This window comes from Parasteatoda tepidariorum, chromosome 9 (genome assembly GCF_982258835.1).
Source record: "Parasteatoda tepidariorum strain Cologne lab strain chromosome 9, Ptep-v5.0, whole genome shotgun sequence".
In the NCBI taxonomy this organism is placed as follows: Eukaryota; Metazoa; Arthropoda; class Arachnida; order Araneae; family Theridiidae; genus Parasteatoda; species Parasteatoda tepidariorum.
Window position 1 is genome coordinate 103,577,691 of NC_141763.1, and position 18,868 is coordinate 103,596,558.

The 18,868-nt window shown below is 30.8% G+C and overlaps 1 protein-coding gene across 1 annotated transcript in view; it reads left to right on the top strand.

Moving 5' to 3' along the window:
- LOC107451827 (peroxidase) overlaps positions 1 to 18,868 on the top strand; it is a 123,250-nt gene that overhangs the window by 25,292 nt on the left and 79,090 nt on the right. Inside the window, exon 4 of the mRNA XM_087152542.1 lies at positions 9,410 to 9,606. Coding sequence (XP_087008668.1) covers positions 9,410 to 9,606 — 197 coding nt within the window. The remainder of the gene's footprint in view (positions 1 to 9,409; positions 9,607 to 18,868) is intronic.

Genomic DNA, 18,868 nt, shown 5'->3' on the forward strand with positions numbered 1-18,868 from the left:
TATATTTTATAAACATTAATAAAAATACGTAGTCAACTTTTTTAAGTATCTCTCACAACATCGCAAATTTCTCAACATCTTATAGAGTAAATTAACGAATGAAAGAACACTTAAGCTTAGCTTGCCTTTAAGAAAAAGTCATGAAAATTTCAAAATTTGTAATTTTAGCTAAATGATGGTGTCGACATATTTGTTATTAAATACAAATTATGTAAAAAAAATTAGATAACTTACATAATATTGTTTTAAGCTTTTGGTGGTTTAAATAATAAGTAGTAAGATAACCAATAAGTAGTAAGATAACCAAGTGAAGGAACAGTTCTTACCAGTGAATAAACACTAAATTTTCCAGTGAATGAACACTTAATTTAGAAAATGTTTGATGCTCGTTAGGAATCCATTGGCCACACAAATGTCTAAAAACAAGATTTTTCTCGGAATTACAACATATAACCACAGTTAACGCAGAAAATGTTACTTTTTTCCGTCATGGAATAGAAAGTAAAATATGTTTGAATACATAATTTTAAAAAAAAATGTGTTTCATTTTTTTTCTCACAGTTTAATAGTCCGTTCTAAATTATGAATGTTTATCATTGCGTAATCCGATGATGCTTTTATTATAATTATAATTAGATCACTTTTTTGTTTACTCTTTTGGTGGTTTATTATTTTTGGTGGTTTATTTTGGTGGGTTTGGTGGTTACATTTTTTAAGCTATTTTTTAATCTTTTTAAGTATTTTTTTTTTCTCTTCGTCATATTTTCTGCTTTAACTTTTTTTTCTCAGCTCTTTCAATCTCTTTAAATTTTCGTTCTTTTTCTGAAGTTAATGCAAAAAAGTAATTTTTTTCTTTTGATTTAACCCTCCTCTTTTTTCCAAATATTTGGCCAATGTAAATGTATCTTCGAAATTTCTTTTGATTTTCCAATACCATTTCTAGAATTCCTCACTGGATAATAAATGAGAAAAAGGAGTTTCGAAGTTTGAGTCAAATCCATCTCTCATTGACTTATATCTAGTGGGTCTTCAGCAGTACTTACCATTTACTTATGGAACCAATTGTTTTTGCAATTAACAATGCCTCAAGAGGACTTATCTCAAAATCAGTTTTCAAGATACTTTCATTATCAATGTTAGTTGTATCAGCTTCTGTGCCAAAATTTGATTAACCAAATGTTCATTTTGAAATAAATTCTTCAATATTGAGAAAAGCACAGGCTATTGGATATTTGGGAGATTAAACTTTTCTGTCGTCAATGTTCCTTTAAAAATTTGCAACATAACTTGTGAGATTTCCCTCTCAAGTGTCTGAAGAAATAGTGCATCGTAACTCTCGAAGCATGTATTTGGTTGATAAGTTGTCTTGCTCATTAACTCTTGGTGTCTGTTTTGCATGCATTTGTTAAAGTCAACGTTTTTTACATCGAATGGAAAAATATCGCATTTCATGAAAGCATTTTAATTTCATCAGTTGATGCCTCAAAATCTTATTTAAAAATGGATATAAAATTTTCTCGACATATTGCTTTACAATTCTTTTAAGATCTAACGGGAAATTTCCCAGAATTGGGTAGATAACTAAGCTAGAAAATTTGTTTTGATGAACATAACTTGCTCAGTTTCAAATTAATATGAGATTTATACCTATCCAAAACGAGCAAAATAGGGAATTTGATAGCATTTTTAATTAGGCGTGGGTAGAAACATTTGCAATATATTTGTAAAATGTTACTGCGGTCATTGTTTCATTTCATGAATCGCTTTTTCCAATGAAATATATAGCAGGGACTGATTCTGTAATATCTCAAAGAATTCTTCAGTAAGGAAAAACTACCAATGGAGGTAAATTTTCTTTCCTAGGAACTTAAGAATATAAATCCTTATAATTTTTAGGGCCAAGGATTTTTCCCGTTTAAGGGCAGTATTCAACTCTTGTTTCGTTCGCATTGTAAATGCAATCACTTTCTAAAAGGATGCCAGGGCTACTTCTCTCCTAAAGATTCATCTAAAGTTCTTAAAACCAGTATTTCGAATATTATTCTTTAAGGGAAGTTTTGCCTTTTGAAATTATCTTCGCATTGCACTGAGTTATCGGTGGATGTCGCCTTAAAAAGAAACTTCACCCATTTTTCACATGCATGATGGTTTTTCAATGGATTTTTCCTACCAGTTTCCGTCTGGACGTTAAAGACCGCAATAAGATAATAAATTAGCTAATTATTAGCACAAAGGCTTTTATAATTATTATTCAAGCTTTTATTATTATATTTAGTCAGTAAACATAGCTCATTAAGGTGTCTAAGGTATGATGTAATAACTAATCACTATATTTATAACGATAAATAATTAACAAATTATTATTATAATTCTTTAAATAAATTTAGCAATTAAATTTGCATTTTTAAATGAAATTGTTATAGGAACTATTCATACAACATTTAACTGAATTTAAGGTGTCTTCTATATCACAGAACTACTAATTATCCTTGTAAAATCATATTTCACACATACTGTTCATTCACTGGGAAATCTATTCCCAGTGAAGAAACATGCCTGTTCCTTCACTGGTTAGAAGTTGTTTTTTGTACTTTTAACATAATTTTGATGTATAATATGACTAAAAGTACAGGAAAATTAAAACTTTTCTTTTATTTTCATTAACTTGAAAAAATCCCAATAAAGGAACACTTGTTTGTTCATTGGTTTTTCATCGTTTGGTAATCCAGTTAATAAGCACCCCCTAATCTCAGTACTTGCTTATGTTATGATGCTTGAAATAAATACAACGTAACTTCAATAACCATATTTTGATTTCTATTTTTCAGAATAAGAAAAAAAGCATTATTATACGCAATTAATTGTACTTTAAACGGATAACTACCACCACTGACCTTATAATTGTGTCAAAGAAACAAGGCGTTGACTAGATACTAACAAATTCAAAACTTTTTCCAGTAAAGACTCTAAGACCAGGTAACTCAATGCGTTGTTAGATGACTTCCTATTGTTAGGTAGTAAGCTACTGTTACCAACCAATCTAAATTAAAACGTTTAAAATCTTATTTCTAAAAAATATCTATGAAATGCTCCTTCACTGGGGTGTGTTCCATCACTGGTTGGTTTACCCTACATCGTCTTAATCTTAAAAGAAATTTTCGGAAGTGTTTCGCAGAACTATTTTACCTATTATTTAAGTAAATTTTGACATTTTTAAGAATCTTATTCTTTACCCTTTTACGTTTATTATGTCTTCATTAATATACTAATCAATTTTTTCAGTTCTTTAATTTAGGTTTTCTTTAAAGTAAAGTTCCTTTCTAAATTATAGTCAAGTTTTCTTGAAAAGAATTATTGTCTGCTAGCTAAGAATAAAATCTTGTAAAGAAATTAAAAACATTCCGCTGCTTAAAATTATTTAATGCAAAACAGCTGATTATTTACTAAGCATACTATTTTTTTTTTGAAAAAACAGTACAAATTATTGATTGTCTTTCTTTTGTTTCTCGTGACTTCAACATAGATTATCTAAAATAGCGTTGATGTATTTTAAGTCAGTACAAAGAGTATAAAGATGCCGAACATAAAAAGCTGTCGAATTCGTAGCCAAAATTTTTAAGTGTCTTAAAATATCACAGTATCTTAAATGTCGTTCTAACATCTTAGTTGTGAAATTAAAATTTTAATTATTTGACCACGAGTGATTCACTTATTATTTCATTATATATTTTACTCTTTCTTTATGATACCAAGTAGATTTTTTTCCTGATAATATACTAAACTATTTTGTTTAATTTTTTACTTTAGCACGATTCCCAAGATATTATTGTAGTATAATTTGTTATCAGGAAAATGCCTTATTTCGTTAAGCAGGAAATACTAAAAATTGAAATTTGTAAGAAGATTCCGAAGCCGTGCCAATTTTAAAGTCATCTGATTTTAAAAAAATTCTATAAGAAATACGCAATTTCCGAACTCATTTTAATAAAAATAAATAAAAAAAACGTGGCAAGAAGGCGAACATACTTTTTACAGAAACTGTGAAAACTAATTTTTCCCATATTTCGTCAAAAGAGGATAAGAATAATATTGCTCCAAGGGACCTACTCAATAATTTCGCTACTTCCAGAATGAAATCTGTTTGATCGAAACATATTATTCCTTGAAAATTAAAACGAGGAAAAAATAAACTTTTATTATTTATCTAAGCTTATTCCATTTATTTAATGATAGCGGTATTAAGGTTAAGAATATCCGATGGAAGCCCCGTTTACTATTACAATATAAATGCATTAAATCATGTAGCTTGAATAATTTATTTTAAGCAAATTATTTAATAATTTAAGCAAATAAGGGTGTAAAAATAAACTCGATCAAAATACTCCGAAAGTATATATGTTGTGTAACTAAATGGATAATCCCAAGAAACTGAATCGAAAGTATAAAAATTTCATTGATTTAAAAAAATAATGGGTGATAATAAAAGTAGACATGTTTTGAGCGTCCAATAATGAAAGTCACAACTTATTCAAGCCTGACAAGTCTTGATCGAGAATGGGCGATTATATTTGAACGCTCAAAGCATGTCGACTTTTAGTTCCCTCTTCATACGTTTCGAAGTCAGTTGAGTTTGTATCGTCAATTATACTGTTTTACATTTGGGTCTTGATCAATATTTTGATAAGGATTTTACACTCGTTAAAGTAAACATATGCATTTTAATATTTAACAGGATTTATGTGGTCTTTAAAAGCGTAAGAGCATCAATATTGTAAAAGTTATATTTAACTTAAAAATTAAAATTTTAAGTTCATGAAATTAAATATTTTATCTTTTAAGTTTTTCAGTATCTTAAGGATCTTACTAGCTCTGTTTAAAAGGAGAGTATCAGATATATATAAGAAATCATAAATAATCATAGTAGCAGTATTTGGTGGTAAATGTAGCTTATCGTAATTGAAGAATATGCTGTGCGACATTGTATGGTGAATTTGCGAACGTAAGTTTCAGAATGCATCGAAACACGAGGATGCAATTTGCTAATCATCGTTATCCAAAGAAACCATGTAACCTAAATATCTAGCAGAATGAAGCGATTTTATAAACAACGAATCATACAATATGCAACATATTATTTCAATATCTTATTCATAAACATAACATATTTCAATGTCTTTAAAATGCCACTAAACATTCAGCAATTCCTTGAGTTATAAAAAAAAGAAATATCGTAAATTACAGAAAACCTTGTGAATGTGCATTAGAATTACTATACAATTTACATTTTATTTTTCAAGCACTTTTTTTCATCTTCAAACTTTCTTGCCTAGAAGACTCGATTAACCCTTTCGCGCTGACTGTCACAAATACGTGACAGCATAAAACAGTATCTACCAGGGTAAAAAGATAAAACTAGTAAACAAAGTAATTCTTTAGCAGTTTATTTGTGGGCGGGGTTATAATTGTTTGTTTTATTTAATTCACCATTACTTAGTTCAAAATAAAATTATTTAGTTATACTTTGAACTAGCATTGATTATATATATGATTAAACTAACAATAATTAAATTCAAGGCAGAGTAAGTCCGTGAAATTAGCAAAGCCTGCATTTAAGCTACCGTTTTTTATTTATTTACATCCTGATTCTGATTTTGTATGAATGCTTTCATGAATCACTGTCCCCAAGGGGTTAAAGCTGTAAAAATGATTATCCCTAAAATTTTGTATATAGCTGTAATAAGTTATGTCAATTTGATTTTAGTATGAAATACTCGAATAAATTTAGCAAAAACAGCATAATCTAAGCAATATCAGATAAAAAGTTCATGTATTTAAATTCTAACAACTTAGAAAATCATAAATAATTTATAAATCGATTCAAATTTTCTTTTCAAAGGACATTAAAATAATTTTTTTTTGCTTTTTAGACAGAAATCAGCTTAAAAATTGTCTATTGCCTCGAAACTTCGAGAGATTTTCTATTAACAATGAATTAAACCTCTCTGAGGAATCACAAAACATTATTTCAATTTTTTTACAGTCATAGTATGGTTGCCTAGCAACCTAGTAAAACTAAGCATTCCTCTTTTGAATTAGTCAATGGGTTATCTTAAAATATTCATTTGCGCAGGCGACTTTTTTTGGCGGTTTTCTGAGCTATCGCCAAATATATAAACCTTTATTGCTACCCAATTTACCACCCAATTTTTTCGAAATTTTGCCTACCCCCCCTAATTCAAGTGTCTAGATTCCAAATATGTAAAAAAAAGTATATGTTTATTCAGAGAAAGTACGTTTTTGTGTCTGATTTCGTAACTTAATTAATAGTTAGCACTAATTAATTAGCATATTTGAGGTCACCCCCAAGAACCATTAAGATTGACACTTAGTTCGTGAAAATCCGATCATTAGAACGAAAGTTATTCAGGGTGATTCGTTTTTTTTTTGCGGACTGTACATATGTATACGTGTAATGTGTGTACGCATGTACAATGTATGTACATACATTCATGTATTGTACGTGCATATATAGTACATATGGACATGCATACATGGAACATACGTATATTGTACATGTGTGGATACATTCATTGAACATATATATAGGGGATATGCATATGCATAGATAGGGATAGCATGCATGTACAAATGTAAAATTTGTACGAAAGAATTATGCCCAATATATTATATTTATGCACATATGTACTGTATATGTACACACATATGTACATTATATGAACATTATATGTTCATTTCATCATATGTACATTATATGAATATACATCTGTACGCTATATGTATATACATCTGTACGCTATATGTATATACATCTGTACAATATATGCATCTCAAATGTGTGTATGTACGTACGTTATGCATGTCGAATGCATGTATGAATATATGTGAAATATAAATACGCCAATACAAATGTACGTACAATCGTACACAAATGTATTATGCATATTTGGATACTTACATTGAGCATGAACATATTATGTACATGTACATAAATACACTGGACATGCATATCATGTACATGCATACATACATATATTGTACATCCTACAGATATACCTATATTGTACATGCATACATATATTGTACTGTTCATAAATAAATTGCACATACATGCATGGGACATACATTGTACAGACAATGTATGTATGTTCGTACAAACACAAGTACTTGTATATACATGCGTACATGAACATAGATATACAATTTACATACACAAATATTTGCATAAAATGCATATATTCATTGTGTATAAATGTACTTGTCTACATTGTTTGCACATACATACGTAATTATTATCTATATACATACGTGCATATATTTTATACCTACAATATAAATGTATGTACATGTGTGTGAAACTAAAATGTCTGAACATATGCACTAGATAAAATCATATGTACATACATTTTAGTTACATTCATTTGTACGTATACAAATACGTACAAAATGCAGTACATGTTAATACGTGCAAAATGTATCATTATAAAATACATTCTACTATCTACTGTAAAATATAATCATTTATAAGAATACAATAGTCTTGTAATCGTGTAATTAGATTACATGTAATCATAATTACATGTAATCAAATTACATGTAATCAAATTACATGTAATCATATATTTTGATTACTTGTAATCATAATTACTTGTAATCGTTTTTGTTGTGATTACTTGTAATCGCAATTACTTGTAATCATGATTACAAGTAATTGATTACTGTAATCAAAATTGTAATCATGATTACAGCTGTAATCAAAAATTTTGGAAAATTGTAATCATGATTACAAGTAATTGATTACTGTAATCGACTATGTAATCATGATTACAGCTGTAATCAAACTTTGTAATCACGATTACAAGTAATTGATTACTGTAATCAATATTGTAATCATGATTACAGCTGTAATCGAAATTTTTGAAAATTGTAATCATGATTACAAGTAATTGATTACTGTAATCAAAAAATGTAATCGATTACATTTTTGGCCAACTCTGCCACCATAGGCTCACATGAAAGGGGGAGTGGGGGGCAAAAGCCGGTCTTATCCCGAGAGTGGTGGAGGTTGTCTTAAAAGAATACTGGGCCAAATTTTTATTCTTTCGCTATTCTTAATATTCGTTTCGTCGAACTGGAGCTTTTGTTTCCCTTTTGGCGTGATCGTGGTGCACTCAATCTTGCGTGGCTCGGGACCTTATGCCTGTGGTCCACTTCTGCTTGGTACTACCGTGCTATGTGGGGTTGGTCTCGTGACGGCTGTCTTCATTGTAATTGGTGGTATGGGCCCCCTGGGCCTGGGTCACCGAAATTAATTCCCTTATGAACTTATAAGATGGTCTAAAATAATTTTTGTTACTGTAATGACCCATAAATAAGACTAGTTTAAAAACAATAAACTATTACAAATAGCAAAACAAACTTGTTTACTTTGACGCCGTGAATTAATTAACAACAGCATGCCATTCTTCTTAATGTAATGTAGTCTAAATCGGAGCTTGTTCACTATATAAACAGTTCGACGCAATCGAGGTCTCACTCCACTCTCATCTATATTCTTAACGTTTAATAAATAAATACAGATAATTCATTGGGCTTTAGATTTGACATTCATTCCCTCTCTCACTTATATTCTTAAAGTTTAATAAATAAATACGGATAATTCATTGGGCTTTAGATTTGACATTCATTCCCTCTCTCACTTATATTCTTAACGTTTAATAAATAAATACGGATAATTCATTGGGCTTTAGATTTGACATTCATTCCCTCTCTCACTTATATTCTTAAAGTTTAATAAATAAATACGGATAATTCATTGGGCTTTAGATTTGACATTCATTCCCTCTCTCACTTATATTCTTAAAGTTTAATAAATAAATACGGATAATTCATTGGGCTTTAGATTTGACATTCATTCCCTCTCTCACTTATATTCTTAAAGTTTAATAAATAAATACGGATAATTCATTGGGCTTTAGATTTGACATTCATTCCCTCTCTCACTTATATTCTTAACGTTTAATAAATAAATACGGATAATTCATTGGGCTTTAGATTTGACATTCATTCCCTCTCTCACTTATATTCTTAAAGTTTAATAAATAAATACGGATAATTCATTGGGCTTTAGATTTGACATTCATTCCCTCTCTCACTTATATTCTTAAAGTTTAATAAATAAATACGGATAATTCATTGGGCTTTAGATTTGACATTCATTCCCTCTCTCACTTATATTCTTAACGTTTAAGAAATAAATACAGATAATTCATTGGGCTTTAGATATGACATTCATTCCCACTCTCACTTACATTTTTAACGTTTAATAAATAAATATAGATAATTCATTTTGCTTTCATTTTCTTAACTACCAAATTTCTGAAATCTATAGAGCCGGAATCACAGAAAAGCTTCTTCAAAACCCTGAAGTGCAAACAACGATTGAAAGATGCAAAAACTTCTACGTTCCACTCGTCTGCAGTGACACTCCATATCGAAGTATGGATGGATCTTGCAACAATTTGAACCACCCCTACTGGGGGAAGGCCGTCACCGAACAGAGAAGGCTTCTTCCGCCCAATTATGAAGGTAGTTATAATAACTTCTAATTATAATGACTAATAGTTGGTGATTTTCCACAAACGCTACTGGAGCAGAATTTTTTGTAAATTTTAGATGCACGTATTAAATTTTTTTTTGGAGTATTGCGTTCAGGTTTCTCAAAAATAATATTTTATTAACTCAAAAATAGGTAAAAAAAATTTAAATAATCCTGTTCACATTCCTTAATTCTTTTTTAAAGTATTTAAGCCACGTGTCTCTTGCAAGACACATTTTAAGCCTAGTTAACCCTTTATTAGGCTATTTATTTCTAGTAAACGCATGCTAAAATATTTTTGGAATTTATATTTTTAAAAAACATTTATTTAGCTTATATGATGAGATTAATTTGAATTTTTTTTTCTTATTTTAATATTTTTTGCAGTTAGTGCAGGGTGTTTAAGTTTTGTCAACATTTTAAGACTTTCACTAAGAGAGAACATGTGCAAAAAGGCTTTTATGTAGAATTTTTAATCACTCACACCAAAATAAATTTGAATCAAATTTATAAAACAATGAATACATTAAAACATAAAACTTAGCTCCACCCATTTGGTGTTATAAAAAAAGTGAATAACTGGATGTTTTTTATTTATTTTCATTTATTTTTATTTCTAAAATAAATTTTATTGATACTACAAACAGCAAAAGGAATTGTACAGTAAAACTTTTCATACTTTCTCCAAGAACTGGCATAGTGTCACCAATTTAATTAAAACGTACTTCATCGAAGTTGAAGTTAATATAAAATAACAAACCCAATTAAAAATGTTGACAAAATGGGTGATAAGTATACTTACCTCGTTTTTAGAAAGAGGTAAACATGTAAGTTACATAATGTATAGCTCAGATGCAATTAAACTATCCTTTAAGCGTATAAGTCGGACACTGCGTCAGTTCACCAAAAAGAATTTTTTTAACATTAAAAGTAGTCATAAATTTTGCAATTTTATTCGTGTACACAACGACCTATAGGAAGTTTAGTTATTGGAGATTGCTAGAAGAACAACAGGATCATCAGTTGAACTGGAGACGTCTTCAGTGTAACGTTCCTTCTTTATTGTAGTTTATTAAACTTAAAAAAGAAAAATGTTTGATATTCTTTCTTATTCAAGCGAATACAAAATGGAATCGCTTTTTTTAGAGAAATAACATCCAAAGCACATCGGAAAAATATTTGTAAATAAACGGAAAAAAATATGTATCTTCTTATTAGAGTTGAAACCTAATGCTTGCGAAATCATTTTACTAAATTTAATGATATAACACGAAAGGCCTATTTAAACTTTACATTCCATAGTTTTATGAATCATATTACTTCAAACAATAAAATATGAACCGCGATGGCTCAGGGGACAGAGCGTTCGCCTTCCAATGACGTGAACCTGGTTCGAATCCCAGCCATAGCTGGTCGATACGAATTCCGCATCCGGCTTGCACCGACTACAGTACTGACGTGAAATACCCTCAGTGGTAGCCGGATCATGGGTTAGAGCTTCCTTGTAGTCAGGCTTACCGTGGGTGATCCTCGTGGTCTTCTTCTCCATGTAACGTAAATGCGGGTTAGTTCCATCAAAACAATCATCCACGAAGGCAAAGTTTCTCCTAATATTTGATCCAGGAGTTCCCTTGTCTTCTGGATTGAGTTCAAAATTACAAGGTTACGGAGTTGAGCATTAGTAGTCATAAACCCAAAAATTGAGTCGGCTTTTCAACGACTGTTACAAAATAAATATATAAAATGAAACATTAAAATTTGTAAAAAAATATGCATAAACCCATAATGTTATATCACTTAATTTCGTAAAAAAAGTTTTTGACAACAATTTTTATTAAAAAATTTTAAGCTTCAATAAAAAAATCATTATTTGTAAACTAAAACATGTAAAATAAAGAATGCTTACAAAAAAAAACAATTCTGAAAATGCATCACATTAAAATAAAAACTTTCATGTTAATTTTTTTATTCTTAATTAGACGTAGAAAACCATTCTATGGAGAACTATCATCAAATTAGAAGAAAAAAAATTATTTACAAATAAATTTTTTATTATGAAAATCATATTACTTACATGCTTTATAAATCCGGAGAATTCCAAAATGAAATGTTCTTCGCTTTAAAATTTTATTCTCGAATAATATATGCATAGATTATCACTTCATTACTTTAAGGTGGCATACCACACAATAAAATTTTATAATTGCAAAATCTCAATATGAATTTCAATATGTAACTTAAAAACGAAATAACTGAATTTTAGTTGAAATTAATCATTCCAAATTAAAAAACACTTACCAAGAAAATGATAAAAATTTATTAATAATCAACACAAATGATACTATTTCAAATAATTCGGATGATTCCTTATTGTTGCTTTCCAAATTATTTTGATACAGAAATATGTAACATTCTATGAAGAAGATTAATATTCTATAACTATTACAGTTCGGTACGTTCTCAAATCACATTTATTCATTGGAAGCAATGTTGACTTCACTTTAATTTATAATGAATTGAAGACAATAAAAATGCATTTTACCTTATTACACACATCTTTAACCGTATGCGATCATGAAATCGGAAGTTATCAGGTGCAAGTTCGTTGATAATAGAAATGAACAAATTATTGAGAATTTATTCTTCAAATGTTGGGAGCGTTCTGTTTACCAATGTTCTGGGTCGTTTTTTTTTCTCTTGCTAAGTTCTTCTGCCTTTTCCTTAGAAAAATTTTTCTTCTTATTTGCTGCTGAAAAAAATAATGGCTCCCTTCTCTACCAATGATTCTGATAAAATTAAATGAAAACTTAATAAATAAAAGCCGGAAAAAATCTTCCCCGCTAGAGGGCGTATTCAAGCGTTCCGATCGCGAATTCTTGATTTAGTACATTTGGTTTATAATGATGTTAACCACTACTATATGTAATAAATTTAAATGAAGATAATAGACTTGTAAATAGAGTAGTAAAGTTTCTAAGCGCTGTCAAAATTAATCTAAAGGAGACAATTTTAATTTTTTGTTTTGCTGTTTTCAATGAACGTGATTTACAATGATTTGTCTACCACTCTATACAAACGATTTCAATTAAGATGCTAGAACTGATAATATTTACATTTGAAAACTTTATATTTAATGTTTCAGCAAATGCTTTATTCTTATTTGAATAAATGCGATTTAAAATCATTTTGACTACCATTACATTTACATATTTGAAACATATGTATTGTAGGCTCTCTAAAAGTTTCCCTTCCTGGGTCTGTTGCTTAAAACAAAACCAGATGAAGAAACTTGAAGTAACCCAAAGTAAATTACTATCTACGAAACACAGCAATTTCCTTTACCCTTATCCTCTACGTGCCCTGGGCACTTAAGGCCTCCAGCATATCCCTCCAACGCCTCCTGTCTTTAGCAATAGATCTTGCTTCCTCCCAGCCAGATATTCCACATTCTTTTAATTCGCCCAAAAACATGCGCTGGATGGTAAGTTTGGGTCTTCCTCTTGTTCTCTTACCATCAGGGGCCCATGTAAGCGCAACAGTTGAAAATTTTTCTTTGGGCATTCTAAGGATATGTCCGAGCCAGCTCCATCTTCGTTTTTTAATTTCATCTTCGATTGTTTTTATTTTAGCTTTCTTTAATAGATTTTGATTTGATACTTTGTAAGGCCAGAAAATTTTAAAAATAAATCTTAAACATTTGTTTTGAAAGGTTTCTAATTTTTGTATTTCGATCTTAGTCTGTTTCCAGGTTTCTGCGCCATATAATAGTACTGCTCGAACAATAGCTTTGTAAACAACTATTTTTGTCTTTATTTCAATATTTGACTCTCTCCAAAATTTATGTAATCCCTTAAAACATGTTCTTGCTTTGATTATTCTCTGTCTAATATCTTCACTACTTCCACCTTTTTTATCTACAATAGAACCTAAATAGCTAAATGACTCTATGTCATCTATTTCGTGATTTTCGATTTTAATTTTGTCATTTTTCTTTTGATTTATTCTCATAACTTTAGTTTTCTTCTTGTTCATGAATAAACCTACACTATTTGAATATTTGTTGAATTTGTCTGTTTTGAGCTGAAGGTCTGTATATTTGGATGAAATAAGTACTATGTCATCAGCAAAATCAAGGTCTTCTAAAGTAGTTGTGAAATTCCACCTTATTCCTCTTTTTTCATCTTTCAAGCTGTTTCGCATAATCCAGTCTATCACCAGTATAAATAAAAATCCCGATAAAACACATCCCTGTCTCACGCCAGTTTTTACTGAAAAGAATTCAGTTAATTCTCCATTTACTTCTATACATGCTTTGCTGTTATCATACATATCTTTGATTATGTTAATATATTTTTCTGGTATATTATAAAGTGATAAAATTTCCCATAATTTCTCTCTCTTAACTGAATCAAAGGCTTTACTGAAATCAATAAAGTTTAAATATAAAGAGGTGTTAAATTCTAAGCTTTGCTCAATGATATTTCTAAGTGTGAAGATTTGCTGCATTGTTCCATTTCCACTGCGGAAACCTGCTTGTTCTTCTCTTAAAATTCTATAAATTTCATGTTTTAGTCTATTCAAAATTATTCTTCCAAATATTTTTCCCGGTATGGAAAGTAGGCTAATGCCCCTCCAATTTTCGCATTTTGTTAGATCGCCTTTCTTGGGAATTTTCACTATTACTGCTTCTTTCCATTGTTCTGGTATTCTTTCATTTCTCCAGATTTCATTGAAGAGCTTTTGCAACTGTCTTGTAGCGGTTTCAACATCTGTCTTAAGCATCTCTGCCACGATTCCATCTCTCCCTGCAGCCTTCTTTGGTTTTGTGGCCCTCAGGGCACTCTGTACCTCATCCAGCGAGATATCTTCCAAAGAAAAATCTACAGTAGATGCTACATTTAATGTAACATTTGGGAGTTGCTCAGAATTTTCAACATGGTGTGCGTTAAGCATATCTTCAAAATATTTTCTCCATCTTTCTTCGATTCTCTTATCCGTAGTAAGTAACTTATTGTTTTTGTCTCGTACTGCACATTGCGAATTTCGTTTATTTCCTATTATTTGTTTCACTTTCTGATAGAAAGTACTTATTTGTCCTTTTTGCGCTGCATCTTGAGCCTCAGTGGCAAGGTCTGTGAAATATTTCCTTTTGTCTTTTCTGGCTGACTTTTTTACTTCTCTATCAATTTGACTATACTGCTGTCTATACCGATTAAATAATCTTTCAGACTTTGTAGTTTCCATCTGTATTTTCTTTTTCCTTCTGCTTTCAATTAGTATTAATGTTTCTCCCGTAATCCATTCTTTGCTTTTCTTTCCTTTCTTTTTACCCAACACTTTTTCTGCTACGTCGCAATAAATGTTTTTGATATGTTCCCAAGTCTCTTCAACTTTTTCTTTTACCTCATTTTCTGATTGCTTAGTGTTGCCATGATTTTCTTCTTCCTTTAACAGCTCAAATCTGTTTTTCAACTCGATTGAAAATTCTTGTCTGCACTCTTTGGCTTTTAACTTAGCAATGTCATAGCTTATTCTTTTATGTCCCGTCTTCTTTGGTGATTTTCTTAATTTTAGTTTTAATATTGCAAGAATCAAGTAGTGATCTGATCCAACGTCGGCACCTCTCATCGCTCTTACGTCTCTTAGTGAGCTCCTGAACTTGTTATTAATTGCAATATGATCTATTTGATTCTTTGTTCTTCCGTCTGGTGAGGTCCATGTACATTTATGTATCTCTCTATGCTTGAATCTACTCCCACCTATGTTCAAACTATTTAGTTCGCACAGGGAAACAAACAGTTCTCCATCTTCGTTCCTCTCGCCCGGTGATTCGTTTCCCATGGAGGTTTCATCATCACTAATCCGTTTTCCAACTTTAGCATTAAGGTCTCCCATAAGAATTATCATGTCATGTTTTGGAACTCGATTTAAAAAACATTGTAGTTGATCGTAAAATGTCTCCTTTTCCTCCTTATCAACATCATTCGTTGGTGCATACACTTGAATAATTGATAGTTTAATATATTTTGAATAAAATCGTGCTCTTAAAATTCTTTCACTGATTGGTTCCCATTCCAAAAGACTCTTCGCTGTTTCTTTATTAATGATTAGCGCCACGCCTCTTTCGTGCTTTTCTTCAGCTCCTGAGTACAAAATGATTTGTTCACTTCCAGTTTCAATCTTGCCAAAACCTGTCCATCTAAGTTCTGATATTCCCAAGATATCCAATTGGTATCTATCCATTTCCATTGATACCTGTCTACTTTTTCCACATTGGTACATAGTTCTTACATTCCAAGCACCAATTCGTAACTTGTGTTTAGGTTTCATCAATGACTTCTTCCGCATCGAAGGCTCCAAATGGCTTTCCCTTCGACACTTCATAGGCGTGATTTCCTCATTCCAGGTTAGATAACTGTCATTTGGAATTTCACAAGTCATTGCTTCCGCCAAGAGAATTTGGCCCGATATGCTTTTGGTTTCTGTAGTCAGGGATGTTTTACGGGGTAGAGGGACTAGCCCTACGCCCAACCCTCCTCCTTTATCCAGGCTTGGGACTGGCGCACGGAATAGCCGAAGCTATCCATGTGGCGGAGAGCAATTAGAAACGACTTAAAGTTTGATACTATTAGTGAATATATTAATATACTAAAATCTACTTTTTACAGCAAATTCCAAAGAAAAAAAACCAGCCTTGCAATATCCTCATTTGAGACTTAATCACTGATAAGAAAAACTATAACCCCATAACTTCATTCCTCTTATCAGATGGTATACTATCCAAACATTACAAATAACCCCTAATTTAGATTTATCAAAAAACAAGACAAACTGCATACTCTGCCGGGAGGAGGGCAGAGAATATGCAGGGAGTCACTCCCTTAGAGCTTATAATAGTAATTTTATTGTAATTTTCTTTTAAATAGAAGTAAGACGATAGGTTCAAATTTATTGTCTTCAAATTTACTTTTCTCACACTGACCATTGTTTACAGCTTGTATCTCCGTTTGCCCAAGGACATTACTACAGTTGAAAGAGTGAGGTACTCTGTATGCAACTTCAAGTTGTCTGAAAATCACTTTTGATTAAATCTTTTACATTCTAAATAGTCACCATAGCAACCACAAAACTCTTCTCGTTACCATCTATAAACTGATATGCTCATCTTATTTTTTGATAATAAATAAATTATTTAACAAAAAATAAGATGAGCATAAGCACATATTATTTTACTCTTTGGTTATTTCAGTTTCCGTTCTTAAAAGCGCTATATGCTGAGCCACCACAGCTTGATTTGTCATGTGACATTTTTAGCTGCAATCATTGGTCGATTTCCTTGCGTTGCCATTCGGGGAGTTGTAATGAGGCTTTTTTTTATCGCCGTATAAGAGAAATATATATATATAGAAATAAATTATTTAACAAAAAATAAGATGAGCATAAGCACATAATATTTTACACTCTGGTTATTTCAGTTTCCGTTCTTAAAAGCGCTATATGTTGAGCCATCACAGCTTGATTTGGCATGTGACATTTTTTTATCGCCGTGTAAGAGAAATATATATTCGCGATCGCAACGAACTATAGGGGGCGTTGTTGTATGAGACTAATACCTGCGATTTCTATATGAACAGTCATTCATTTACTCTAGAGACGTCGTTAATGTAGTACGTAGCATTGCAACGTTCCTTCTTTATTGTGGCTAATTAAATTTAAAAAAGAAAAATGCTTGATATTCTTTCTTATGCAAACGAAAACAAAATGGTATCTCTTTTTATTAGAGAAAGAATATCCAAAACACATCGGAAAAATAGTTGAATTAACAGATTAACAGAAAACACAGAAAACAGAGAAGACAGAACATTAACACAGAAAACACAGAACATTAACAGAAAAAAATATGTATATTCTTATAAGAGTTAAAACCCTAATTTCCCGAGAAATAGTTTTACTAAATTTAATGATATAACATGAAAGGCCCATTTAAACTTTACATTCTATAGTTTTAAGAATCATATTACTTCAAAAATTAAAATGAACAAAAAGTGTACATAAGTCTCATCATTTTATGAAATTTAATTTTGTAAACAAAGTTTTTTGACAACAATTTTTATCAAAAAATTTCAAGTTTCAATAAAAATCATTATTTAGAAACTATGAAACGTAAAATAAAGAATACTGACTTTTGGAACTTGTATTGTTACTGAAGTTAGCATAAGCATATCGGGCAACAGAAGGAGAGATGATTTTGGTGTTCTATTAAGTTTGTTGACATTTTATATGATATTAAGAATACGAAATAAAGTTTAATTATTATTATACGTTTGTATTACGTTTCAGTTACTTAAGATTACGATAAATTAGATCCTGTATAAGCAGCGATTAAGAATCTTTATTGAGTAACAACAAAGTGGCGTCCGTTGATTTTGAACGAACTAAAATGTCTGACGACGAAGCGAAAGCAAAAGATGCAGAGGTTGCATTAGGAAACGACAAGGTTGAGAAATTGCGGAAAGAAAGAACAAATTTACGAAGAATATTTACCACGACTTGTAATAAGTTTGATACGAAAAAGAAAGAAGAAAAAGTCGAAGGTAAGGAGATTTCCTCAATATTTAATAAGTTAGCAGATAAAGCCGAGCTTTTATTCATAGTTGATCGTCAAATATCAGAATTAAGTGATTAATCAGATAAAGACTATGATGAAATCGAAACTTATAGAGAGCGCTTTATCGAAATAAAAACTGAGTACGAAGACTACTTTCTAGTAAATAAGAGTCATTCTGTACTATCTGATACAGAGCCAGGTGGGAAGTTGAGACTTCCAAAGATAGAATTAAAAGAATACGACTTAGTGCCACGTACTTGGGTTGCCTTTTGGGCACAATTTAGTCGCATTGACGAAGATGCAAGTATACGAGAGGAAGATAAATTTCAATATCTTCTTTCATCTTTGAAGCAGAGTTCAAAAGCTCGCAGTATTGTAGAAAGCTATCCACCTTCTAAGAACAATTACATTAAGGTTATCAAGCATCTCAAGTCAAGGTTTGGCAGACGTGATTTATTAATAGACGTGTTTATAAGGGATCTTTTAACCCTGGTAAACAACCGAGCCAACATTAAGCTTTCTGAATTGTACGATAAGCTCGGTTCATCTTTGAGAGCTCTAGAAACATTGGGCGTAACTACTCAAAACTATGCTGCCATGTTATACCCAGTTGTTGAATCGTGTCTTCCAAGTGATGTATTAAA